The 27,122-nt window shown below is 46.6% G+C and overlaps 1 protein-coding gene across 1 annotated transcript in view; it reads right to left on the bottom strand.

Moving 5' to 3' along the window:
* The window catches only part of LOC126458503 (retinaldehyde-binding protein 1), a 113,561-nt gene that overhangs the window by 34,720 nt on the left and 51,719 nt on the right, over positions 1-27,122 (bottom strand). The window contains exon 4 of the mRNA XM_050095598.1: positions 15,441-15,597. Coding sequence (XP_049951555.1) covers positions 15,441-15,597 — 157 coding nt within the window. The remainder of the gene's footprint in view (positions 1-15,440; positions 15,598-27,122) is intronic.

Raw genomic sequence — 27,122 nt, 5'->3', positions numbered from 1 at the left:
GTGTACCAGGCGCATTGCACTCATAGGCAACACACCGCGCTTGGTACACGCGCTCATAGGCAGCACACCGCACCTGGTACATGCGCGCATAGGCAGCACACTGCGCCTGGTACACGCGCTCATAGGCAGCACACCACACCTGGTACATGCACGCATAGGCAGCACACTGCGCCTGGCACACGCGCTCATAGGCAGCACACCGCACCTGGTACATGCGCGCATAGGCAGCACACTGCGCCTGGCACACGCGCTCATAGGCAGCACACCGCACCTGGTACATGCGCGCATAGGCAGCACACTGAGCCTGGTACACGCGCTCATAGGCAGCACACCGCGCCTGGTACATGCACGCATAGGCAGCACACTGCGCCTGGTACACGCGCTCATAGGCAGCACACCACACCTGGTACATGCACGCATAGGCAGCACACTGCACCTGGTACACACGCTCATAGGCAGCACACCGCGCTTGGTACACGCGCTCATAGGCAGCACACCGTGCTTGGTACACGCGCTCATAGGCAGCACACCGCACCTGGTACATGCGCGCGTAGGCAGCACACTGCGCCTGGTACACGCGCTCATAGGCAGCACACCACACTGGGTACATGCGTGCATAGGCAGCACACTGCGCCTGGTACACGCGCTCATAGGCAGCACACCGCACTTGGTACACGCGCTCATAGGCAGCACACCACGCTTGGTACACGTGCTCATAGGCAGCACACCACGCTTGGTACACCCGCTCATAGGCAGCACACCGCGCTTGGTACACGCGCTCATTGGCAGCACACCGCACCTGGTACACATGCTCATAGGCAGCACACCGCGCCTGGTACATGCACGCATAGGCAGCACACTGTGCCTGGTACACACGGCCATAGGCAGCACAATGCACTTGGCACATGCGCTCATAGGGAGCACACCACGCTTGGTACACGCGGTCATAGGCAGCACACCGCGCCTGGTACATGCGCACATAGGCAGCACACTGCGCCTGGTACACGCGCTCATAGGCAGCACACCGCACCTGGTACATGCGCGCATAGGCAGCACACTGCGCCTGGCACACGCGCTCATAGGCAGCACACCGCACCTGGTACATGCGCGCGTAGGCAGCACACTGCGCCTGGTACACGCGGTCATAGGCAGCACACCACACTGGGTACATGCGTGCATAGGCAGCACACTGCGCCTGGTACACGCGCTTATAGGCAGCACACCGCACTTGGTACACGCGCTCATAGGCAGCACACCACGCTTGGTACACATGCTCATAGGCAGCACACCGCGCTTGGTACACCCGCTCATAGGCAGCACACCACGCTTGGTACACGCGCTCATTGGCAGCACACCGCACCTGGTACACATGCTCATAGGCAGCACACCGCACCTGGTACATGCACGCATAGGCAGCACACTGTGCCTGGTACACACGGCCATAGGCAGCACACCACACCTGGTACATGCGCGCATAGGCAGCACACTGCGCCTGGTACACGCGCTCATAGGCAGCACACCACACCTGGTACATGCACGCATAGGCAGCACACTGCGCCTGGTACACACGCTCATAGGCAGCACACCACACCTGGTACATGCGCGCATAGGCAGCACACTGAGCCTGGTACACGCGCTCATAGGCAGCACACCGCACCTGGTACATGCGCGCATAGGCAGCACACTGAGCCTGGTACACGCGCTCATAGGCAGCACACCGTGCCTGGTACATGCACGCATAGGCAGCACACTGCGCCTGGTACACGCGCTCATAGGCAGCACACCACACCTGGTACATGCACGCATAGGCAGCACATTGCGCCTGGTACACACGCTCATAGGCAGCACACCGCGCTTGGTACACGCGCTCATAGGCAGCACACCGTGCTTGGTACACGCGCTCATAGGCAGCACACCGCACCTGGTACACGCGCGCGTATGCAGCACACTGTGCCTGGTACACGCGCTCATAGGCAGCACACCACACTGGGTACATGCGCTCATAGGGAGCACACTGCACTTGGTACACACGGTCATAGGCAGCACACCGCGCCTGGTACGCGCAGCGCTCGGTGACCACAGCACAGCTACGACACCTGAGGATGGGCTTACAACAGTCCGAAACCGGTTGAGCGCCGGCCAGAGTGGCCGAGCTGTTCTAGGCGCTACAGTCTAGAACCGCGCGACCGCTACGGTCGCAGGTTCGAATCCAGCCTCGGGCATGGACGTGTGTGATGGGCTTAGGTTAGTTAGGTTTAAGCAGTTCTAAGTTCTAGGGGACTGATGACCTCAGAAGTTAACTCCCGTAGTGCTCAGAGCCATTTCAACCAATTGAACCGGTCCTGTGAAAATAAAGTAATTTACAACTGAAGCGGTATTTTCAACCTCTGCTATAATGCTCAGTTGCAAATGTTCTGCCAACAGGATTGTTTACAGATTACAGGGATTGTGAACCCATACTTGTCAACGGAACTGTTGCGAACTGATTATTAACGTTGGGACTAAGAGTATGGACACCCATAACCCGTCTTCCACTCACGCCACAGCATCGAAGTGCCCGGCTCGACTGTTGCTGTCAGAGGATCAATTGGAAGATAGAACGCCGCGCCGTGGTCTTCAGTGATCAACGCAGATTCTGCCTCCACGCAAGTGATAGTTGTTTGCGCGTACGACATAGATCTGGTGAGCGCTGTCTCGTAGAGTGCATTTGTCCAAGACACACTGACCTCACCCCGGGCCTTATGGTTTGTTATACCTGTTGTTTGGCTGTTCTAGCAACAGGAGAGTATTCGCCATCTATACGATTGACTGGAAGCCAGAGTCAGCACCTGTACTGCCGCCCGTGGAGGCTACACCACGTACTAATATGGGTTTTCCAGCACGGGTGATACGTGGTATCTCAGAACCACTTGTGATATTGATCTGTAACTGTATTGACTTCATGTACTCCATTTGCACTGTTGCAACAATAAATCTCGAGTGAATTGGAAGCCTCTAGAATGGTGCATTAATTTTTTTCCGGCAATGTATTAGATCATTTTATTAAAGTTTGGAAATTAAAAAATACTCAACTCGGAAACAATCCATGTCCACAGGAATGTCTATCTACTTGTTACTGTAGCTGACCACTATACCTTGTCACTTGATATAATACAGAATGTTAGTCACATCTCAATGTTCATTTGACTATAAACGTCGATATCGAGTTCTGACTTTTAGTACAACTCGCGGAGCTGGATCTGAAGTAAGACGATACTGTCGTCGTCAGAGATGATTGCAGAGTGAGACTGAGCGGCGCTGCACTCTAACGGAAGTAATCACTCAGCAGCGGCGGTGTTGGAAAGCTCTTGAGGACGTATGAAGGCTGACGTCTGTCATTGGTTACCGCGTGTGGCAACGACCGTCGTTACTTGTGGTTCCTTCGTAAGGTACGGAGGCCTCATTCTTTGGACGACGTCACACGAGTTTTATCAAGATGGCCACGAAAGGTGCGAACTTCAACGAGGAGACGGCGGGCCTGTTACAGCCTTGACAGAGATAACTTTACTCCAGCCGCCGTTATTCGCAGTGAGCCACGTGTCTGTATCAGACATCTTTCACAGATTCTTGAGATATCAATTGCAAGTATTCACGCCCTTTAAAGGAACATTTGCACATATCAAGTGGGTGCTCAAACTGGATACCGCGATTGATTACTTCACAGAAAAAGCAGAATCGTGTTCACGTGTGCCACTACTGGAAACAGTGAAGCTGAGGATGATGCATGGCGGCAAAAGACCATCACTGCAGATGAAAATTAGGTGTATCGCTATGACCAAAAGATGAAAAGGAGTAGCACAAATGGGCGCAAAATTGATCAACTCCCCGCATGTACAGAAGTCTGCGAATAACGCCCTAGTGATCAGCTTATTCGATTACAAGTCATGGTGTACATTCGTACCATTCCAAGAGGTGCTATAAGTCACTGCAGCACACTGCCGAAAGGTCCTGAGCGGCTGATTAAGCATCGCGTTCCAGAGGAGAAGAATGACCATGATGGAAGGTGCAGCCTTCATCAGGATAATACGACGTCTCACGTTACCAAAACTCTGATGTAGTTTTTGACCATCCACCTTTCGGACCTGGCAGCGTGCGACTTTCTTTTCTGCCCCCTGCCAAAAAGAACCTAGGATATTATTTTGATAACAATGAAGTGATCGTATAGAATTATTGGCCGGAGGTTGAACGGCCAATTGATGCAAGTCCTTCTATTCGAAGCCATTTCGACAACTCGCGCGTGTATGTGATGAAGGTGAGTTGAAATCATTACGACCAAAGAAAGACCCAGATTACAACCTAGGCGAGAATCCAACTTGAGGCCCAGCGATATAGAAGCAGCGATGCTAACCACTATTTTTTTCTTTCTTTTCGATCTGTTTCTTCGTCGTTCTTCGTCAGTGGTTCTGTGCGGATGTCTCAGGGCATCACTCAAAGTCCATCACTCACTTTTCTATTATGGATGCCGGGTAAGTCCCCTGACAGAACATGCTGAGTTACTGTGCCGTTGTAGATCAGGATCTGCGAACGGTTTGATAATGACACTCACGGAGAGGAAGCCTTAGAAGCGATTTTTAAGTTCGTGAGAAACAACGGCCTGCATCACGTGTTTCAAATAATGGTTCAAATGGCTCTGAGCACTATGGGACTTAACATCTGAGGTCATCAGTTCCCTAGACTTAGAACTACTTAAACCTAACTAACCTAAGGACATCACACACAACCATGCCCGAGGCAGGATTCAAACCTGCGACCGTAGAAGCAGCGTGGTTCCGGACTGAAGCGCCTAGAACCGCTCGGCCACAACCGCCGGCCATCACGTATTTCATGAGCGGCAACTGAGACGGGACAAATGCATCGCATTGGGTATGGAATATCCTGAAAGCAACAAAAGTTTGAATTCTAAATTTCTGACATAACGTTTTTAGAAAGTGAGTGCCAATCTTTACGGAACATCCCCTCGTACTGTTAATGGCGACGGGATGAAGTGAAATATGGTACTGACATTTAACCTCTTAAATAGAACAACGTGGCTTGCTGAGTTTACCAAGTTCCTCGGACAGAATGCCATCAGGAGCATCACAAGTTTTCACTCCAAGACACACTGCAGAGAGATCTGTAATTTAGCCCAGGACATTGGCGTACTGTCTAGCCTCATACTCTGCCATCAGAATTCCAAGAGATGAAGTTTTGTTTCACTACAGACTTATAAGGGTCAATGAAATAAAAACCGGACACCTAACACAACGGAACAATGGAATGGTTCCATTCAAAAGTAATCACCACACGCGTTAAGACATTTATCCCACTGGGAGATTAGACGATCAGTTCCTGTTTCGTAGAACGCTGTCGTTCGCTGAAGTATCCACAATCGCATCGGCTCAGGTACTTCCTCGTCCGACTGAAACCGACGTCCACCATGACTACTGGACTTTTTTGTTTCGACTGATCGTTCCTGTCATACTGCTGAATACTGACCATTTCTCCTCGGACAGCCTGTATTAAAGGATGCATGACGAATGATCTAATCTGATCACTCGAAGGGATGTGTGTTCGCACATATACAGAAGCTGTTTTCAAGCTTGTAGCCTTAAGAGGCTGGGTAAGTTGTAGTTTCTTCTGTGACAAGTGCAGTAGGACATTTCTGGCGCTGTAACACCGTCATCCACTCCAAGATAGATAATCGGCATGTAAGATTGTATATGATCTGGAAAAAAATGTGTTTCACGAGTAAGTCACTTTGTGCGGGAACGCCTGGCCCTAGGAGAATAGTGTCAACCGATTCTCAGAATACTGCGCTGCTGCAAGCAGTGGGTGTTCCTGTAACATCTGAAGGATGTTTGTCAGCCTTCGTTTCTCAGTTGACACGCACCACCTAACAGTTCCATGAAGCGGAAAACGACACTGTTTAGCGAAGGCACAGTCTCCGGAAACTCAGCTTAAATACTATTGCGCAAAGTCAACATTTTAAGTCAAACGTCTTCGTTGTCTCAAGCATAATAAACATTTGTTATTTTTTGGGGCTTCAGAATTGTACAAGCAGCAGCGTTCGCTGATTTGTTTGATAAGCTGCGGAGAACGGCTTGATCGCACCCTAAAATTTTGTTTCAGAACGAAATATCTCACAATTCCAATTAATGTTCACTGGAATAAGTTTAAATAGAAGTTAAAAATGAAATGCTGAACTACAAACTGTATTAATTCGTCAAGAACGCGTTTTTCAATGTGACTGGTATTGAGATACTCGATTCATCAACAGTAGTAGAGCGACTAGCAGTTCCTCCACCCATGATACCTTTCGTACAGAATTGCAGTAGGTCACAGTATGAAAATGTATGTAAGGTTAACAGATATAGGCCTAACGTATAACTTCCTGTGCTTGTGCGCGCCTCGTGACTGAGGTCAAGAATGCTCGAAATATTAAGCGCAATCAAATGAAAACAGAACACCTGTCGCAACAACATGTGGAATGGTTTCATTCAAAAGCAACCACCACACGCGCTAAGACTTTTATCCCACTGGGAGACTAGACGATCAGTTCCTGTTTCGTAAAACGCAGTCGGCGGCTGACGAATTCACAACCGCGCCCACTCTAAAAGATGCCTGTAACCTGTAGCTTACCCCACACGGAAATGAAGGCGCACGACGTGAACATAGGTGTGAATGTAAGGAAGCGACATGCACCTATATCTACATCTACATCCATACACCGCGAGCCCGCTGACGGTGTGTGGCGGAGGGTACCTTGGGTACCTCTATCGGTTCTCCCTTCTATTCCAGTCTCGTATTGTTCGTGGAAAGAAAGATTGTCGGTATGCCTCTGTGTGGGCTGTAATCTCTCTGATTTTATCCTCATGGTCTCTTCGCAAGATATACGTAGGAGGGAGCAATATACTGCTTGACTCCTTGGTGAAGGTATGTTCTCGAAACTTCAACAAAAGCCCGTACCGAGCTACTGAGCGTCTGTCCTCCAGAGTCTTCCACTGGGATTTACCTATCATCTCAGTAACTCTTTCGCGATTACTAAATGATCCTGTAACGAAGCGCGCTGCTCTCCGTTGGACCTTCTCTATCTCTTCTATCAACCCTATCTGGTACGGATCCCACACCGGTGAGCAGTATTCAAGCAGTGGGCGAACAAGTGTACTGTAACCTACTTCCTTTGTTTTCGGACTGCATTTCCTTAGGATTCTTCCAATGAATCTCAGTCTGGCATCTGCTTTACGACGATTTATTTTATATGGTCATTCCATTTTAAATCACTCCTAATGCCTACTCCCAGATAATTTATGGAATTAACTGCTTCCAGTTGCTGACCTGCTACTTTGTAGCTAAATTATAAAGAATCTTTCTTTCTATGTATTCGCAGCACATTACACTTTTGTACATTGAGATTCAATTGCCATTCCCTGCACCATGCGCCAATTCGCTGCAGATCCTCCTACATTTAGTACAATTTTCCATTGTTACAGACTCTCGATATACTACAGCATCATCTGCAAAAAGCCTCAGGGAACTTCCGATGTTATCTACAAGGTCATTTATACGGGGTTATTACAAATGATTGAAGCGATTTCACAGCTCTACAATAACTTTATTATTTGAGATATTTTCACAATGCTTTGCACACACATACAAAAACTCAAAAAGTTTTTTTAGGCATTCACAAATGTTCGATATGTGCCCCTTTAGTGATTCGGCAGACATCAAGCCGATAATAAGTTCCTCCCACACTCGGCGCAGCATGTCCCCATCAATGAGTTCGAAAGCATCGTTGATGCGAGCTCGCAGTTCTGGCACGTTTCTTGGTAGAGGAGGTTTAAACACTGAATCTTTCACATAACCCCACAGAAAGAAATCGCATGGGGTTAAGTCGGGAGAGCGTGGAGGCCATGACATGAATTGCTGATCATGATCTCCACCACGACCGATCCATCGGTTTTCCAATCTCCTGTTTAAGAAATGCCGAACATCATGATGGAAGTGCGGTGGAGTACCATCCTGTTGAAAGATGAAGTCGGCGCTGTCGGTCTCCAGTTGTGGCATGAGCCAATTTTCCAGCATGTCCAGATACACGTGTCCTGTAACGTTTTTTTCGCAGAAGAAAAAGGGGCCGTAAACTTTAAACCGTGAGATTGCAGAGGCATCCAGAAGCTTTAAACTGCGCATACCATCGCCGAATGGAGTTAGCAGTTGGTGGATCTTTGTTGAACTTCGTCCTGAAGTGTCGTTGCACTGTTATGACTGACTGATGTGAGTGCATTTCAAGCACGACATACGCTTTCTCGGCTCCTGTCGCCATTTTGTCTCACTGCGATCTCGAGCGCTCTGGCGGCAGAAACCTGAAGTGCGGCTTCAGCCGAACAAAACTTTATGAGTTTTTCTACGTATCTGTAGTGTGTCGTGACCATATGTCAATGAATGGAGCTACAGTGAATTTGTGAAATCGCTTCAATCATTTGTAATAGCCCTGTATATATTGTGAATAGCAACGGTGCTACGACACCGACACCCCCCTGCAGCACACCTGAAACCACTCTTACTTCGGAAGACTTCTCTCCATTGAGAATGACATGCTGCGTTCTGTTATCTGGAACTCTTCAATCCAATCACACAATTGGTCTGAAAGTCCATATGCTCTTACTTTGTTCATTAAATGACTGTAGGGAACTGTATCAAACGCCTTATGTAAGTCAAGAAACACGACGTCTACCTGGGAACCCGAGTCTATGGCCCACTGAATCTCGTGGACGAATAGCGCGAGCTGGGTCTCACACGATCGTCTTTTTCGAAACCCATGCTGATTCCTACAGAGTAGATTTCTAGTCTCCAGAAAAGTCGTTATACTCGAACATAATACGTGTTCCAAAATTCTGCATCTGACCGACCTACACACAAGCTTCTGCTTACGTGTGAGGCAAGGGCAGTCGCACGGTGACTAAGAGCAAGGCGCACAGATGTAAACACATCTTTACACTTCGTAGACCACACGACTTTCTCCAGGTCGCCAAACATATGAAAATCACAAGGTAAGAGATCTGAGCTGTAGAGAGGGTGTTGCAGCGTTTATCAACAAAATCTCTGAAGAGTAGTCTTCGTACGATTGGCATTGTGGGGGCGAAAGTCATCCAGCAGAACAGAGGTGTTTCAGAGTAGCAAAGACGAACAGTTTTCATAGTTCTTAAGGTATGCACATTAGAGCCCATATTTACCTTTTTTCTTGTTTTAGTCCATCCTACCGCCTCTCAGAATGTGGAAAGCAAAGAGGTTACAGTAGAAGAGATTTGTTTCAAAGTACCGAAGACGAAGAAGTTCTCATAGCTACTAAAGTATGTATTTTAGAGCCAACATTTATTAGACTTTTTGGCTTCGACTCATCGTTCCTGTCGTATGACTGAATATTGGCTATTCCTCCTGGGACACGCTGTATATGCTGGATGCCACTCAGCATAGTTTCCTACAGCTATGACTCGTTCAGATTTTTGCCTCCAGAAGACATTGACCGTTGGACAATCAATCAACTGTACTTCGCCACTGCTCTCTTGTCTGTGTGCTGTTAACCGCGTATCTGCATGCGAGCTTTGCACGGTACTCTGACAATTGCTAGTATTGCAGATCGATTACAGCATTGTAGGTATCTTTAATGTGAGAAGGAATAAAAGACGGATACAGCGGCAAAGTAAATAGAAATACTGCTCATATACCACGATTATCGCCTTGTCCAGAGTCACTATATGGATTGGGTCCTCTGGGCCAACTGAAGTGACCTTTGACTGGGAATGGTAATGTTCAGCTACTTGGATACCATTTGCACCCACTCAGGAACTTCATGTTCCCAAACAACGATGAAATTTTTGTGGATAACAGTGTGCCATGTCACCAGGCCACAACTGTTCGTAATGGGTTTGAAGAGTATTCTGGACATGCCAGCCAATGGTTTGGCCACGCAGATCGCCCGACATGAATCTCACCGAATATTTGTGGAACGCAAAGGAGAGGTCTTTGTGCACAAGATCTCGCACCGGAAACACTTTGCAGTTATGGGCGGCTATAGAAGCAGCGTGGCGCAATATTTCTGTAAGGGACTTCTAACAACTTCTTGAGTCGTTGCCATGTCGAGTTGCACCACTACTCAGGGAACAAGGACGTGATATTAGAAGTTATCCCACAACTTTTGTCACGTGAGTGTACAGTGATGAACCAAAACTTTATGTCCACTGCCCACAGCGATACTGACTGCCCCCTAGCGACGTTGCGGCCATTGAGTCGGTAAAGAAAGCATGTAAGCGGAATGGAGGAGAATGAGGAATCATTCTAGCGACGATACTTGCAGCAGACATAGAAATTCAATGACATAAGAGTCCACGACAGAGGACAGATTGAGTCAATCTAGTCGGCCACTGTGGCCGAGCGGTTCTAGGCGCTGCAGTCTGGAACCGCGCGACCGCTACGGTCGCAGGTTCGAATCCTGCCTCGGGCATGGATGTGTGTGATGTCCTTGGGTTAGTTAGGTTTAAGTAGTTCTAAGTTCCAGGGGACTGATGACCTCAGATGTTAAGTCTCATTGTGCTTAGAGCCATTTGAACCATTTGATTCAGTGCAGCTCCTGGGAACGACCATATGGGAAACAGCGAAACTAGTCCGCTCTTCGCTTGCTACTGTCGTGAAAATTGATTTAAGACTTCTCCGTTCTGTTAAGCAAGATATGTGGCTGCCTGTGGCAGATCTGACGACGAGGTACAATGCTGGCGCAGACACAAGTGTTTCGGACCACACTGGTCAATGCGCATAGTTGAACACGGGGCTCCGTAGCTACAACACTCTCGTGATCTCATGATAACGGAAAGTCATCCTCAGTTACGATTGCAGTAGGCACAGAGTCCGGGAGATTGGGCCTTGTACAAATGGAAAAGTGTGACCTGGGTGCATGAATTACGTTTCTTGTTTCACCAGATCGATGATCGTATCCGGATATGCCGTCATCCAGACGAAAGGCTGCCTGAAATATGCACTATGTCACGGATGCAAGCTGACAGAGAGAGTACATCTACATCTACATTTATACTCCGCAAGCCACCCAACGGTGTGTGGCGGAGGGCACTTTACGTGCCACTGTCATTACCTCCCTTTCCTGTTCCAGTCGCGTATGGTTCGCGGGAAGAACGACTGTCTGAAAGCCTCCGTGCGCGCTCTAATCTCTCTAATTTTACATTCGTGATCTCCTCGGGAGGTATAAGTAGGGGGAAGCAATATATTCGATACCTCATCCAGAAACGCACCCTCTCGAAACCTGGCGAGCAAGCTACACCGCGATGCAGTGCGCCTCTCTTGCAGAGTCTGCCACTTGAGTTTATTAAACATCTCCGTAACGCTATCACGGTTACCAAATAACCCTGTGACGAAACGCGCCGCTCTTCTTTGGATCTTCTCTATCTCCTCCGTCAAACCGATCTGGTACGGATCCCACACTGATGAGCAATACTCAAGTATAGGTCGAACGAGTGTTTTGTAAGCCACCTCCTTTGTTGATGGACTACATTTTCTAAGCACTCTCCCAATGAATCTGAACCTGGTACCCGCCTTACCAACAATTACTTTTATATGATCATTCCACTTCAAATCGTTCCGCACGCATACTCCCAGATATTTTACAGAAGTAACTGCTACCAGTGTTTGTTCCGCTATCATATAATCATACAATAAAGGATCCTTCTTTCTATGTATTCGCAGTACATTACATTTGTCTATGTTAAGGGTCAGTTGCCACTCCCTGCACCAAGTGCCTATCCGCTGCAGATCTTCCTGCATTTCGCTACAATTTTCTAATGCTGCAACTTCTCTGTATACTACAGCATCATCCGCGAAAAGCCGCATGGAACTTCCGACACTATCTACTAGGTCATTTATATATATTGTGAAAAGCAATGGTCCCATAACACTCCCCTGTGGCACGCCAGAGGTTACTTTAACGTCTGTAGACGTCTCTCCATTGATAACAACATGCTGTGTTCTGTTTGCTAAAAACTCTTCAATCCAGCCACACAGCTGGTCTGATATTCCGTAGGCTCTTACTTTGTTTATCAGGCGACAGTGCGGAACTGTATCGAACGCCTTCCGGAAGTCAAGAAAAATAGCATCTACCTGGGAGCCTGTATCTAATATTTTCTGGGTCTCATGAACAAATAAAGCGAGTTGGGTCTCACACGATCGCAGTTTCCGGAATCCATGTTGATTCCTACATAGTAGATTCTGGGTTTGCAAAAACGACATGATACTCGAGCAAAAAACATGTTCTAAAATTCTACAACAGATCGACGTCAGAGATATAGGTCTATAGTTTTGCGCATCTGCTCGACGACCTTTCTTGAAGACTGGGACTATCTGTGCTCTTTTCCAATCATTTGGAACTCTCCGTTCCTCTAGAGACTTGCGGTACACGGCTGTTAGAAGGGGGGCAAGTTCTTTCGCGTACTCTGTGTAGAATCGAATTGGTATCCCGTCAGGTCCAGTGGACTTTCCTCTATTGAGTGATTCCAGTTGCTTTTCTATTCCTTGGACACTTATTTCGATGTCAGCCATTTTTTCGTTTGTGCGAGGATTTAGAGAAGGAACTGCAGTGCGGTCTTCCTCTGTGAAACAGCTTTGGAAAAAGGTGTTTAGTATTTCAGCTTTACGCGTGTCATCCTCTGTTTCAATGCCATCATCATCCCGGAGTGTCTGGATATGCTGTTTCGAGCCACTTACTGATTTAACGTAAGACCAGAACTTCCTGGGATTTTCTGTCAAGTCGGTACATAGAATTTTACTTTCGAATTCACTGAACGCTTCACGCATAGCCCTCCTTACGCTAACTTTGACATCGTTTAGCTTCTGTTTGTCTGAGAGATTTTGGCTGCGTTTAAACTTGGAGTGGAGCTCTCTTTGCTTTCGCAGTAGTTTCCTAACTTTGTTGTTGCACTACGGTGGGTTTTTCCCGTCCCTCACAGTTTTACTCAGCACGTACCTGTCTAAAACGCATTTTACGATTGCCTTGAACTTTTTCCATAAACACTCAACATTGTCAGTGTCGGAACAGAAATTTTCGTTTTGATCTGTTAGGTAGTCTGAAATCTGCCTTCTATTACTCTTGCTAAACAGATAAACCTTCCTCCCTTTTTTTATATTCCTATTAACTTCCATATTCAGGGATGCTGCAACGGCCTTATGATCACTGACTCCCTGTTCTGCACATACAGAGTCGAAAAGTTCGGGTCTGTTTGTTATCAGTAGGTCCAAGATGTTATCTCCACAAGTCGGTTCTCTGTTTAATTGCTCGAGGTAATTTTCGGATAGTGCACTCAGTATAATGTCACTCGATGCTCTGTCCCTACCACCCCTCCTAAACATCTGAGTGTCTCAGTCTATATCTGGTAAACTGCGTTGCGGGGCACATTCACCGGGGGGCGCTCATGGTATCTGTGCTTCTAATTGAAGACACCATGGCCTGGTTTACGTGAACATTATAGCGCATCACTTCGACCAATCCACTCTTGATGCCTTCCCCGACTGCTTTGCCATCTTCCAGCAGGATAACTCTCCATGTCACGAGGCCAGAAACGTACTACACTACTGGCCATTAAAATTGCTACACCACGAGGAAGAAGTGCTACAGATGCGAAATTTAACCGACAGGAAGAAGATGCTGTGATATGCAAATGATTAGCTTTTCAGAGCATTCACACAAGGGTGGCGCCGGTGGCGACACCTACAACGTGCTGACATGAGGAAAGTTTCCCACCGATTTCTCATACACAAACAGTAGTTGACCGGCCTTGCCTGGTGAAACGTTGTTGTGATGCCTCGTGTAAGGAGTAGAAATGCGTACCATCACGCTTCCGAGTTTGATAAAGATCGGATTGTAGCCTATCGCGATTGCGGTTTATCGTATCGCGACATTACTGCTCGCGTTGGTCGAGATCCAATGACTGTTAGCAGCATATGGAATCGGTGAGTGCTGGATCCCAACGGCCTCGTATCACTAGCAGTCGAGATGACAGGCATCTTATCCGCATGGTTGTAACGGATCGCGCAGCCACGTCTCGATCCCTGAGTCAACAGATGGGGACGTTTGCAAGACAACAATCATCTGCACGAACAGTTCGACGAAATTTGCAGCAGCATGGACTTTCAGCTCGGAGACCATGGCTGCGGTTACCCTTGACGCTGCATCACAGACAGGAACGCCTGCGATGGTGTACTCAATGAAGAACCTGGGTCAAGAATGGCAAAACGCCTTTTTTCGGGTGCATCCAGGTTCTGTTTACAGCATCATGATGGTCGCATCCGTGGTAGGCGAGATCGCGGTGAATCCACATTGGTAGCGTGTATTCCTCATCGCCATACTGGCGTATCACCCGGCTTGATGGTATGGGGTGCCATTGGTTACACGTCTCGGTCACCTCTTGTTCGCATTGACGGCACTTTGAACAGTAGACGTTACATTTCAGATGTGTTACGACCCGTGGCTCTACCCTTCATTCGATCCCTGCGAAACCGTACATTTCAGCAGGAAATGCACGACCGCATGTTGCAGGTCCTGTACGGGCCTTTCTGGATACAGAGAATGTTCGACTGCTGCCCTGGCCAGCACATTCTCCAGATCTCTCACCAATTGAAAACGTCTGGTCAATGGTGGCCCAGCAACTGTCTCGTCACAATACGCCAGTCACTACTCTTGATGAACTGTGGTATCGTGATGCAGCTGCATGGGCAGCTGTACCTGTACACGCCATCCAAGCTCTGTTTGACTCAATGCCCAGGCGTATGAAGGCCGTTTTTACGGCCAGAGGTGGTTGTTCTGGGTACTGATTTCTCAGCATCTACGCATCCAAATTGCGTGAAAATGTAATCACATGTCAGTTCTAGTATAACATATTTGTTCAATAAATACCCGTTTATCATCTGCATTTCTTCTTGGTGTGGCAATTTTAATGCTAAAACATTCATATTTCTTTACGTACTACACGAATATGTAATAAAAATGGGGGTTCCTATTTTTTAAAAAACGCAGTTGATATCCGTTTGACCTATGGCAGCGCTGTCTAGCGGGCCAACCATAGCGCCATCTGGTTGCCCCCTTCAAGCTAGACGAGTTTCGTTCTATGTAGTTTTTTCGTTTGATGCTTATTTCGTGCGATATTTGGCCCGGTCACTATCAATGGACCACGCTGTATATTGTGGCATAGGTGATAGCGAGAGGCTTGGTGCAAAATGTGTTTCCAATAGTTTGTGGTTATAAAGGTTGATACTTGCTGCATGGATTACTAATTCAAGGCTTCACTGTCACTGCTCGTGGGAGTAGTTCAAACACACACACACACGCACACACACATCTCTTGCAAGGTAGCGAAGCGGCGCGGACTGACCTCCGCAGTTGACGATGAGCACCCGGCGGTCCTTGTGGTCGCGGTCGGCCAGCACGTTGACCACGGTGTGGTTGACGAAGGCGTCCTCCTCGTCCGTGGGCAGCAGGTTCCGCAGCAGGTCGCTGTGCTTGTCTTTGAACACCGCCGCCCGCTTCATCTGTCCACAGCACAAGGCACGCCGTCAAAGCTTGCGCCGGTTTGATGGAATGGTTGTGTAGCAGTTGCGTAGCAGAAAGCACGCAAATAACACAGTGTGTCCAAATACTATCTGTACAACTTTAGACTTTAATTACTTTAAAATTACACTAGATAATAACGACTGGTTTACACCAAGTGATAACTCAATAACTTCTTTTTCTTTATTATTACACTACTGGTCATTTAAATTGCTACACCACGAAGATGACGTGCTACAGACGCGAAATTTAACCGACAGGAAGAAGATGCTATGATATGCAAATTATCAGCTTTTCAGAGCATTCACACAAGGTTGGCGCCGGTGGCGACACCTACAACGTGCTGACACGAGGAAAGTTTCCAACCGATTTCTCATACACAAACAGCAGTTCACCGGCGTTGCCTGGTGAAACGTTGTTGTGATGCCTCGTGTAAGGAGGAGAAATGCGCACCATCACGTTTACGACTTTGATAACGCTCGCATTGTAGCCTATCGCGATTGCGGTTTATCATATTGCGACATTGATGCTCGCGTTGGGCGAGATCCAATGACTGTTAGCAGAATATGCAATCGGTGGGTTCAGGAGGGTAATACGGAACGCCATGCTGGATCCCAACGGCCTCGTATCACTAGCAGTCGAGATGACAGGCATATTCTCCACATGGCTGTAACGGATTGTGCAGCCACGTCTCGATCCCTGACTCAACAGATGGGGACGTTTGCATAACAACAACCACCTGCACGAACAGTTCGACGAAGTTTGCAGCAGCATGGGCTATCAGCTCGTAGACCGTGGCTGCGGTTACCCTTGATGCTGCAACACAGACAGGAGCGTTTGCGATGGTCTACTCAACGACGAACCTGGGTGCACGAATGGCAAAACATCATTTTTTTTGGATGAATCCAGGTTCTGTTTACAGCATCATGATGGTCGCATCCGTGGTTGGCGACATCGCGGTGAATACACATTGGTAGCGTGTATTCGTCATCGTCATACTGGCGTATCACTCGGCGTCATGGTATGGGGTGCCACTGGTTACGCGTCTCGGTCACCTCTTGTTCGCATTGACGGCACTTTGAACAGTGGACGTTACATTTCAGATGTGTTACGACCCGTGGCTCTACCCATCATTTGATCCTTGCGAAACCCTACATTTCAGCAGGATAATGCACGACCGCATGTTGCAGGTCCTGTACGGGCCTTTGTGGATACAGAAAATGTTAGATTGCTGCCCTGGCCAGCACATTCTCCAGATCCCTCACCAATTGAAAACGTCTGGTCAATGGTTGCCGAGCAACTGGCTCGTCACAATACGCCAGTCACTACTCTTGATGGACTGTGGCATCGTGTTGAAGCTGCATGGGCAGCTATACCTGTACACGCCATCCAAGCTCTGTTTGACTCAATGCCCAGGTGTATGAAGGTCGTTATTACGGCCAGACATGATTGTTCTGGGTACTGATTTCTCAGGATCTATGCACCCGAATTGCGTGAAAATGTAATCACATGTCAGTTCTAGTGTAATATATTTGCCCAATGAACACCCGTTTATCATCTACATTTCTTCTTGGTGTAGCAATTTTAATGGCCAGTAGTGTATTTTCCAGGTTCTACAGACCTCACGACAAATTTGATCACATAGAAAAAAGCTCAGTGTATAGCCTGGTTCAAAGAGACGAAGTCCCATACCCAAGTGGAACGAAACTTTCGGACGAAGTACAGAAGAGAACCAACGTTTACACCAGTTATTCGGGCTTGCAATATGTCATTTATGACAGCATGGGTCCAAGGTGATATAAGGGCCCTGCAGTGTGCGTCACAGGTCTTACGAGCTGCAGCGACCGCCCCGACGGCTACCATTTCACAGAGTCATACTCTCGATAACGCATGACAAAGTTAAGGAGTTCTGAGGGCACCTTTTCATTCACAAACTGATTTCCCGGTCGTAGCCGAGCGTTCGCGATGTACGTCGGCAAGACAACTACTGTGATGTCACAAGTTCGTTGCGGCACGCGTATTTCTCGTGGGCTCCTCGAAAACAGGCAGCGTTCTTAATAAACATGGTCGGGTCGCCTCTCTGTTGCACAGACGCCAATGTGGAGAAGGTACGGGAGGCGTCTGCAAGGACTCCGATAAAATCAGCGTGCACGGCGGTCAGAGATCTGGAAAAGCCACGATCAGTACTGCACAAAGTCTTGCACAAGGAGTCACGTTTGTATTCCTATGACGGACAGCTGCTCCAGGCATAAAGCCGATGACAACCTGAGTGGTAGCTGTTCCCATTGGGTGCAGACAGTCATGTTTGAAAAACTTTATTCTTTGCATGTACACGGCTAGTTGAACCGTCGTAACATTCGTATCATCATGTTACACGAGAAACTGGAAAAGAAGACAGCCTCAGGATCTATGTGTGATGAGGACTTATGCAGAATTGCAATCACTGGTTCAGTCCTTTTCAGCAAGTTTACCTTCAACAGCGATGTTTACCTATACAGGTTTTTACAAAAAGGTACGGCCAAACTTTCAGGAAACATTCCCCACACACAAATAAAGAAAAGATGTTATGTGGACATGTGTCCGGAAACGCTTAATTTCCATGTTAGAGCTCATTTTAGTTTCGTCGGTATGTACTGTACTTCCTCTATTCACCGCCAGTTGGCCCAATTCAAGGAAGGTAATGTTGACTTCGGTGCTTGTGTTGATATGCGACTCATTGCTCTACAGTACTAGCATCAAGCACATCAGTACGTAGCATCAACAGGTTAGTGTTCATCACGAACGTGGTTTTGCAGCCAGTGCAATGTTTACAAATGCGGAGTTGTTAGATGCCCATTTGATGTATGGATTAGCACGGGGTAATAGCCGTGGCGCGGTACGTTTGTATCGAGACAGATTTCCAGAACGAAGTGTCCCGACAGGAAGACGTTCGAAGCAATTGATCGGCGTCTTAGGGAGCACGGAACATTCCAGCCTATGACTCGCGACTGGGGAAGACCTAGAACGACGAGGACACCTGCAATGGACGAGGCAATTCTTCGTGCAGTTGACGATAACCCTAATGTCAGCGTCAGAGAAGTTGCTGCTGTACAAGGTAACGTTGACCACGTCACTGTATGAAGAGTGCTACGGGAGAACCAGTTGTTTCCGTACCATGTACAGCGTGTGCAGGCACTATCAGCAGCTGATTGGCCTCCACGGGTACACTTCTGCGAATGGTTCATCCAACAATGTGTCAATCCTCATTTCAGTGCAAATGTTCTCTTTACGGATGAGGCTTCATTCCAACGTGATCAAATTGTAAATTTTCACAATCAACATGTGTGGGCTGACGAGAATCCGCACGCAATTGTGCAATCACGTCATCAACACAGACTTTCTGTGAACATTTGGGCAGGCATTGTTGATGATGTCTTGATTGGGCCCCATGTTCTTCACCCTACGCTCAACGGAGAACGTTATCATGATTTCATACGGGATACTCTACCTGTGCTGCTAGAACATGTGCTTTTACAAGTACGACGCAACATGTGGTTCATGCACGATGGAGCTCCTGCACATTTCAGTCGAAGTGTTCGTACGCTTCTCAGCAACAGATTCGGTGACCGATGGATTGGTAGAGGCGGACCAATTCCATGGCCTCCACGCTCTCCTGACCTCAACCCTCGTGACTTTCATTTATGGGGGCATTTGAAAGCTCTTGTCTACGCAATCCTGGTACCAAATGTAGAGACTCTTCGTGCTCGTATTGTGAACGGCTGTGATACAATATGCCATTCTCCAGGGCTGCATCAATGCATCAGGGATTCCATGCGACGGACGGTGGATGCATGTATCCTCGCTAACGGAGGACATTTTGAACATTTCCTGTAACAAAATGTTTGAAGCCACGCTGGTACGTTTCTGTTGCTGTGTGTTTCCATTCCATGATCAATGTGATTTGAAGAGAAGTAATAAAATGAGCTCTAACAAGGAAACTAAGCGTTTCCGAACACATGTCCGCATAACATATTTTCTTTCTTTGTGTGTGAGGAATGTTTCCTGAAAGTTTGGGCGTACCTTTTTGTAACACCTTGTATATGTTACAAGAGTTTTGTGTGTCACAATTAGAGCACCCGCAACCTGGCGTCATATTCCAGCAAGAGGGAGCTACCTCACTTTACCCTCAACTTCCATCAATTTCTGGATGAAACGTTTCAGGATAGGTGGACTCCACGTGATGGTCCGACTCACTGGCTCACAAGGTCACGTGACTGCCCTCCACTAGACTTCTTCCTAACTTGTTTTGCAAAGCATCAGTGGTAGATATCATGTGGCCAAATACACTCCTGGAAATTGAAATAAGAACACCGTGAATTCATTGTCCCAGGAAGGGGAAACTTTATTGACACATTCGTGGGGTCAGATGCATCACATGATCACACTGACAGAACCACAGGCACATAGACACAGGCAACAGAGCATGCACAATGTCGGCACTAGTACAGTGTATATCCACCTTTCGCAGCAATGCAGGCTGCTATTCTCCCATGGAGACGATCGTAGAGATGCTGGATGTAGTCCTGTGGAACGGCTTGCCATGCCATTTCCACCTGGCGCCTCCGTTGGACCAGCGTTCGTGCTGGACGTGCAGACCGCGTGAGACGACGCTTCATCCAGTCCCAAACATGCTCAATGGGGGACAGATCCGGAGATCTTGCTGGCCAGGGTAGTTGACTTACACCTTCTAGAGCACGTTGGGTCGCACGGGACACATGCGGACGTGCATTGTCCTGTTGGAACAGCAAGTTCCCTTGCCGGTCTAGGAATGGTAGAACGATGGGTTCGATGACGGTTTGGATGTACCGTGCACTATTCAGTGTCCCCTCGACGATCACCAGTGGTGTACGGCCAGTGTAGGAGATCGCTCCCCACACCATGATGCCGGGTGTTGGCCCGGTGTGCCTCGGTCGTATGCAGTCCTGATTGTGGCGCTCACCTGCACGGCGCCAAACACGCATACGACCATCATTGGCACCAAGGCAGAAGCGACTCTCATCGCTGAAGACGACACGTCTCCATTCGTCCCTCCATTCACGCCTGTCGCGACACCACTGGAGGCGGGCTGCACGATGTTGGGGCGTGAGCGGAAGACGGCCTAACGGTGTGCGGGACCGTAGCCCAGCTTCATGGAGACGGTTGCGAATGGTCCTCGCCGATACCCCAGGAGCAACAGTGTCCCTAATTTGCTGGGAAGTGGCGGTGCGGTCCCCTACGGCACTGCGTAGGATCCTACGGTCTTGGCGTGCATCCGTGCGTCGCTGCGGTCCGGTCCCAGGTCGACGGGCACGTGCACCTTCCGCCGACCACTGGCGACAACATCGATGTACTGTGGAGACCTCACGCCCCACGTGTTGAGCAATTCGGCGGTACGTCCACCCGGCATCCCGCATGCCCACTATACGCCCTCGCTCAAAGTCCGTCAACTGCACATACGGTTCACGTCCACGCTGTCGCGGCATGCTACCAGTGTTAAAGACTGCGATGGAGCTCCGTATGCCACGGCAAACTGGCTGACACTGACGGCGGCGGTGCACAAACGCTGCGCAGCTAGCGCCATTCGACGGCCAACACCGCGGTTCCTGGTGTGTCCGCTGTGCCGTGCGTGTGATCATTGCTTGTACAGCCCTCTCGCAGTGTCCGGAGCAAGTATGGTGGGTCTGAAACACCGGTGTCAATGTGTTCTTTTTTCCATTTCCAGGAGTGTAATAAAAGTGTCGTCAAGATAACAAGAGAAGCAATAAGAACGAACCAGAGCTGATTTAAACCCATGTTTTCCGAGATTACGTGTTGTGACCAGACGAAACTACTTTCGTCTAGCCATAACTGTGGGTTCCTGGATTGCTTTAGGAGAAGATTCGTCAAACTAGAACACGAAATATTAGTTCACTTTATTGCATAAATGAGTAAAAGATTTACTCATTTACTGAATAATTTTCAACTGCGACTGACTATGTAAGCATCACTTCATGCACTAAGTAACAAACTATTCTCTTGAGGTACAGTGTTCGACATTTAGATTATTAGATTTTATCAGAAACTTTAGCTACTCTTTGTACCTACATTATCATAATAAATGTGTACCATAAATGCACTCAGAATGAGCATCTACTCGCAATTGGCATTGATGTAACTATGATGTTTTGTTAGTACCTACCCATCGTCCATCCCTTTTCACCTTCCCCCTCACCTCCACCTCTCCCCCCCCCTAAGTACACACCCTTCCGCCTATCCCTCTCCACCCTCCTCCAACCGCCTCACCCCCCCCCCCCCTTTGCCACCACCCCCATCACTCGTCCTAGCACATTTCTAGCAAAAAAAATGAAAGATAAAAAATGGTACAATAAAATTCAAAATACGTCAATGCCCTCACGTCTGTTTAAAGTTAGATTACTACCTCTAACTTGTTATTTTATTTACATTTTATTACTGTTTTAATACTGCTGTCCATTTAATAGTTTTTACATATGGTTGCACAGATTAGATTAAGTGTGGGTGTGGAACATGTCAGAAAGTGTAACATAGAAAACATAGAACATCTGAATGTGGTACTCACTTCCCCGATCATTTGTTAGGAGACTGTCCAAATACGTGAATTCATTACAATAAGCTGGAACTGCTAATATTTACGGAATTAATATACTGTCAGAATGACACATAGTTATGGAGCTTTAATAAATTTATTATACAGAAAATATCTAATCTTGACTGCTGTGACCAAGAGCAGTCAAAACTAAAATCTGACATTTTTACTTAAGCTGGTCAGACAGTCCTCGTTAAGATATTCATCTATAGATAGAAGGATTGGCTACCAAAATGTCTTTCAAACTCTGTTTGAACCGTGCTTTATCTGGAACCAAGTTTTTAATAGTTCTTAGCAGTTTATTGAACATGTGTGTTTCTGAATAGTACAACCCTTTTTGGACCAAGTTAAGTGATTTTAAGTCTTTATGTAGAATGTTCTTATTCCTAGTATTGATATTATGTTTCGAGCTATTGAAAGGAAATAGACACACATTATTTGCAAAGAATTTACTTAAGGAATAAATATATTCAGAAGCAGCGGTTAGAATACCCAATTCCTCGAACAGGTTTCTACATGATGATCTTGAATTTACACGACAAATGAAACTTATTACACGCTTTTGCACTCTAAAAACTTTTGTTCGGTTTGGCGAGTTATCCCAGAATATGATACCAATGACGTAACAGAAGGAAAATAAGCAAAGTATGTAAGGTTTTTCTTATATCTCCTGCGCCTGCCATCATTCGCGTTGCAAATACAGACTTGTTTAGGCGCTTCAGTAATTCTATGGTATGCCTTTCCCAATTGAATTTATTAACGAGTTGAAATCCCAGATATTTAATATTGTCAACCTCTTCGATGTGCATATCTTCATTTGTTGTACACATGCTGGAAGCAAATCTCTTACAGTTTCTGAACTGCATATATTGGGTCTTTTCAACGTTTAATGACAGTGACAGTTAATTAGCTTTAAACCATTTATCAATGTCAGTGAAAATTTGTTTAGCTGCCGTTTATAAATCTGTACTTGACTTGCTATTTATTGCAATGTTTGTATCATATGCAAACAAAACAAACTTGGTATCTGGCAATGTAAAAGATGAAAAATCATTAATGTACACAAGAAAAAGCAACAGGCCCAAGATGGAACTTTGAGGAACAAAACATGTAATTAATTCCCAGTCAGATGAAGACAGATTGCTTACTCCACAGATATTTCGCAAGGACACCCTTTATTTGCTGTTAGTTAGATACGACACGAATCACTTTGCGGCATTGCTGGTGACACCACAATATTCTAATTTACTCAAGAGAATGTGTGATTTACACAGTTAAACGTTTATGGCGGGTCACAGAAAATGCCATTAGCCTCTAATTTATTACGTTCATTTTCACTGTATGTGCAAACACCCTTTTCTGTATTGGAACCCTTAACGGACTCAAGCTGTGACTTAGACAATATATTGTTTTCAAATATTTTTGAAAATCAGACAAAAGTGGAATTTGTCGATAGTTCGACGGTATCTCGTTATCCCCTTCTTGTAAGAGGCTTAACTTCAGCCCGCCGAAGTGGCCAAGCGGTTCTAGGAGCTACAGTCTGGAACCGCGCGCCCGCTACGGTCGCAGGTTCGAATCCTGCCTCGGGCATGGATGTGTGTGATGTCCTTAGGTTAGTTAAGTTTAAGTAGTTCTAAGTTCTAGGGGACTGATGAACTCAGCAGTTAAGTCCCACAGTGCTCAGAGCCATTTTTTGAGCTTAACTCCAGCATATTTAAGCCAGTCTGGAAATGTTCCACTGATAAAGAGATTGATTACACAAATAACTTAAGATAGAACTCAACTCACGTGGGGACTCTTTGATTAACTTCGTTGATACGTTATCATGGTAACCACTACAGTACTTTGATTTTAACGATTTCATGATGGATGTTACTTCTTTAGGAGACTTGAGCGTCATTTCCATTTTACTGAAGTTATTTGTAAAGACTGGTCTCCAATATTTCATTGCACTGTTTACTGAACCTGATAATCCCAAACTGTCAGAACAGAAACAAAGTACTTGTTTAAGAGGTTTGCAACACTACCTGCACTTGTTACCAATGTCTCATTTATTTTTAGAGATACCTGTTCCTCTTCCTTTTTGGTCTCACCTGTCTCTGTCTTCATTATATGCCATACAGTTTTTATTTTGTTGCCTGATGGTATTTTTCTTTTCTCATAACATAGTTGCTTAGATTTCTGGATTACTTGATTCAATAATTTGCTGTATCCTTTGTAATTCATTACAATGCTAACATCAGAACTGTTCCTAAATGGTAGATACAGTCTCCTTTTTGTTTCAGTCCTGAATCGCGCTTCTGCTACGGTCGCAGGTTTGAATACTGCCTGGGGCGTGGATGTGTGTAATGGTCTTAGGTTAGTTAGGTTTAAGTAGTTCTGAGTCTAGGGGACTGAGGACCTCAGATGTTAAGTCCCATAGTGCTCAGAGCCATTTGAACCATTTTTAGCTATCCCATGACTTTTGTCACCTTAGTGTAAATATGCACGTTTTCAGTGGGCGAAACAACGCGGAAACTGGTCTGTAACGGTGTAGGCCGATAAGTCGCATGTTTATCCTTTTCCAAATGATCTGAAGCGGCAGATTCATCGATGACCAAAGGAGGCGTTTAATCCGTTGTCTGTGGAGACTTTAGTTGGGACCGGAAGCGATTTTTTGATGTTTTGGTGCTGTTCTTCGTACAGTGACTTCGGCCCACTAATTCCGAATAGCGTGAATGTGAACCAGGAAACTGTTTGGATATTCTCGGTGACCAAGTGCTGCCCTCATAACAGCCGCGTTTACAGAGCTGCACGCACACTTTGCTGTTTTGCCCAACACGCACGCTCCCTGTAGCAATTCGGCTTGCCCACCAAATCGCGTGATCTTAATACCACAGAAAATATCTGGGATTATTTGGAACAGCGGGTCAGCCGTAGCAGTCAATATCCCCTCAACACGATTACTCTACGGGATCATCAATGAGTGCCTTCAACTGGACGTGGAGTATCAGAAGAAATTTACAGGCTTTCTTCCATGCCGAGTTGAAAAAGAAAGGCAGGAAGATCAGGGTCCAACGACGCCATTAGAGGCGGAGCCCAAGCTCGGATTAGGAATGGATGGGGAAGAATATCGGCCGTGCCCTTTCGAACGAACCATCGCTGCATTTGCTTAACCGGTTTAGTGAACAATGGAAAATCTAAATATGGATGACCGGACATGGCTTTTAAACTGACAAGAGGACCTTACGAACTTCCCCTCGAATATTTTATTCACACTGACAAGATGTGTAGGACGCGACTAGGATTTCAACACATCGCACCCGGGCAACAAAAGTGACACAAGTCAAAAAACGCTTTTTTTTAGTATTTGTCACTGAAAAATTCTTGTGAAGTGCCCCATCGTGCACGTAGAACGCCACATCTCTATCTCGCAATTTGTCTACTACGAGTACAAGGCAGTTGCGGCAGTTTTTTTTGTAGGCTACTTCGTGATTCGCCACTGCAAGAAAAACAAACGTCACTTCAGTGTTGCTGTAGGCGGGTGTGCACGAGTCATCGAGAACAGTGCTACATTTTGAGTTGTGAAAGTTTTCATGCATAAGGTGAGTTGAACGTAATTTTTAGTGTAATCGATTATTACAACGTCTGTATTTATACAGTGTCTGTATCTTACATCACAATGTCCTTCAGCCATGTTTTGACGATTACAGCTGTTGTAAATACGAGTACTATGAAATTTCGCGCGTTGCAGCGTACAAGAAAAAATGGAAAGTCTGCTATAAAGAAAGTTTGAATCCGTTTTCTCGGCGAAAAGTATTCCCACATTATACAGTGTGTTCGGAAACTCCTGTTACAGACTTCTAGGACTTGTACAGGGGATGTGTTTTGAATAGGAACCCACGTCCGAAAACGTACCATTTCCGTTCTACGACGGCTTCATTTCTGATGTGTGACGCGTCCACATTTGATGATGGAAAGAGAAAAATCTCAGAGTTGCCTGTTTTAGTTTGTAATAGAGTAGAGACAGTGACGTTGACTACTTCTTCTGGGGTCGTAAGCAAAGTTTAATTTACGAGACTTCTGTAGAGGCAGAGAAAGGATCTGCTGGCACGAGTTCTGGCCGCTGCACTAGAAACTGAAGAGACACCAGATGGCAACGATAGCGTGTATCAGAACATGCTTCGTAGGTACAATGTCTGTAAAAACAATGATGGTCGCCACATCGAGGGCCGTTGTGATGCATTAGTACTGCTCTGCATGCACAGTGGGCTCGGCTCTTTTTTGTTTTGGAATAATGCAAACACGTAAATAAGTTTTCATACAAAGAAATGCGCATAAGTGATAAATGGATGTTTTCTTATGTTTCCTTTCGAATTGTTACCTATTAATTGTGCTGCGCCATGCCTAATTCAGTTCCTCAAGCACAAGTGGGTGAGTTAAACATCTGAATTAAAACCATCGAAAAAGGAAAAACTGTACATTTCCAAACATGGGAACCTATTCAAAAATGGCGTACTCATTCCTATCTACAATAATGGTTCAAATGGTTCTGAGCACTATGGGACTTAACATCTGAGGTCATCAGTCCCCTAGAACTTAGAATTACTTAAACCTAACCAACCTAAGGACATGACACACATCCATGCCCGAGGCAGGATTCGAACCTGCGACCGTAGCGGTCGCGTAGTTCCAGATTGAAGGACCTAGAACCGCCCGGCCACACGGCCGGCCTGTCTACAAGTCCTAGAAGTTTGTAATGGGAATTTCTGAACACTCTGTATAAGCCCTGTGTAAGGAACATCAATTAGTTACACTCTAAGGAACACTATTTTCAAAAACGTAGAATAAGAAATTATTCTGTGTTTTTGGAAATTGTGTTCCTTAAAGTGTAACTAATTGATG

The sequence above is a fragment of the Schistocerca serialis genome, chromosome 2, assembly GCF_023864345.2.
Source record: "Schistocerca serialis cubense isolate TAMUIC-IGC-003099 chromosome 2, iqSchSeri2.2, whole genome shotgun sequence".
Lineage (NCBI taxonomy): Eukaryota > Metazoa > Arthropoda > Insecta > Orthoptera > Acrididae > Schistocerca > Schistocerca serialis.
Note: the sequence above shows the minus strand (reverse complement) of the source record. Positions and strands in the feature narration are given on the sequence as shown.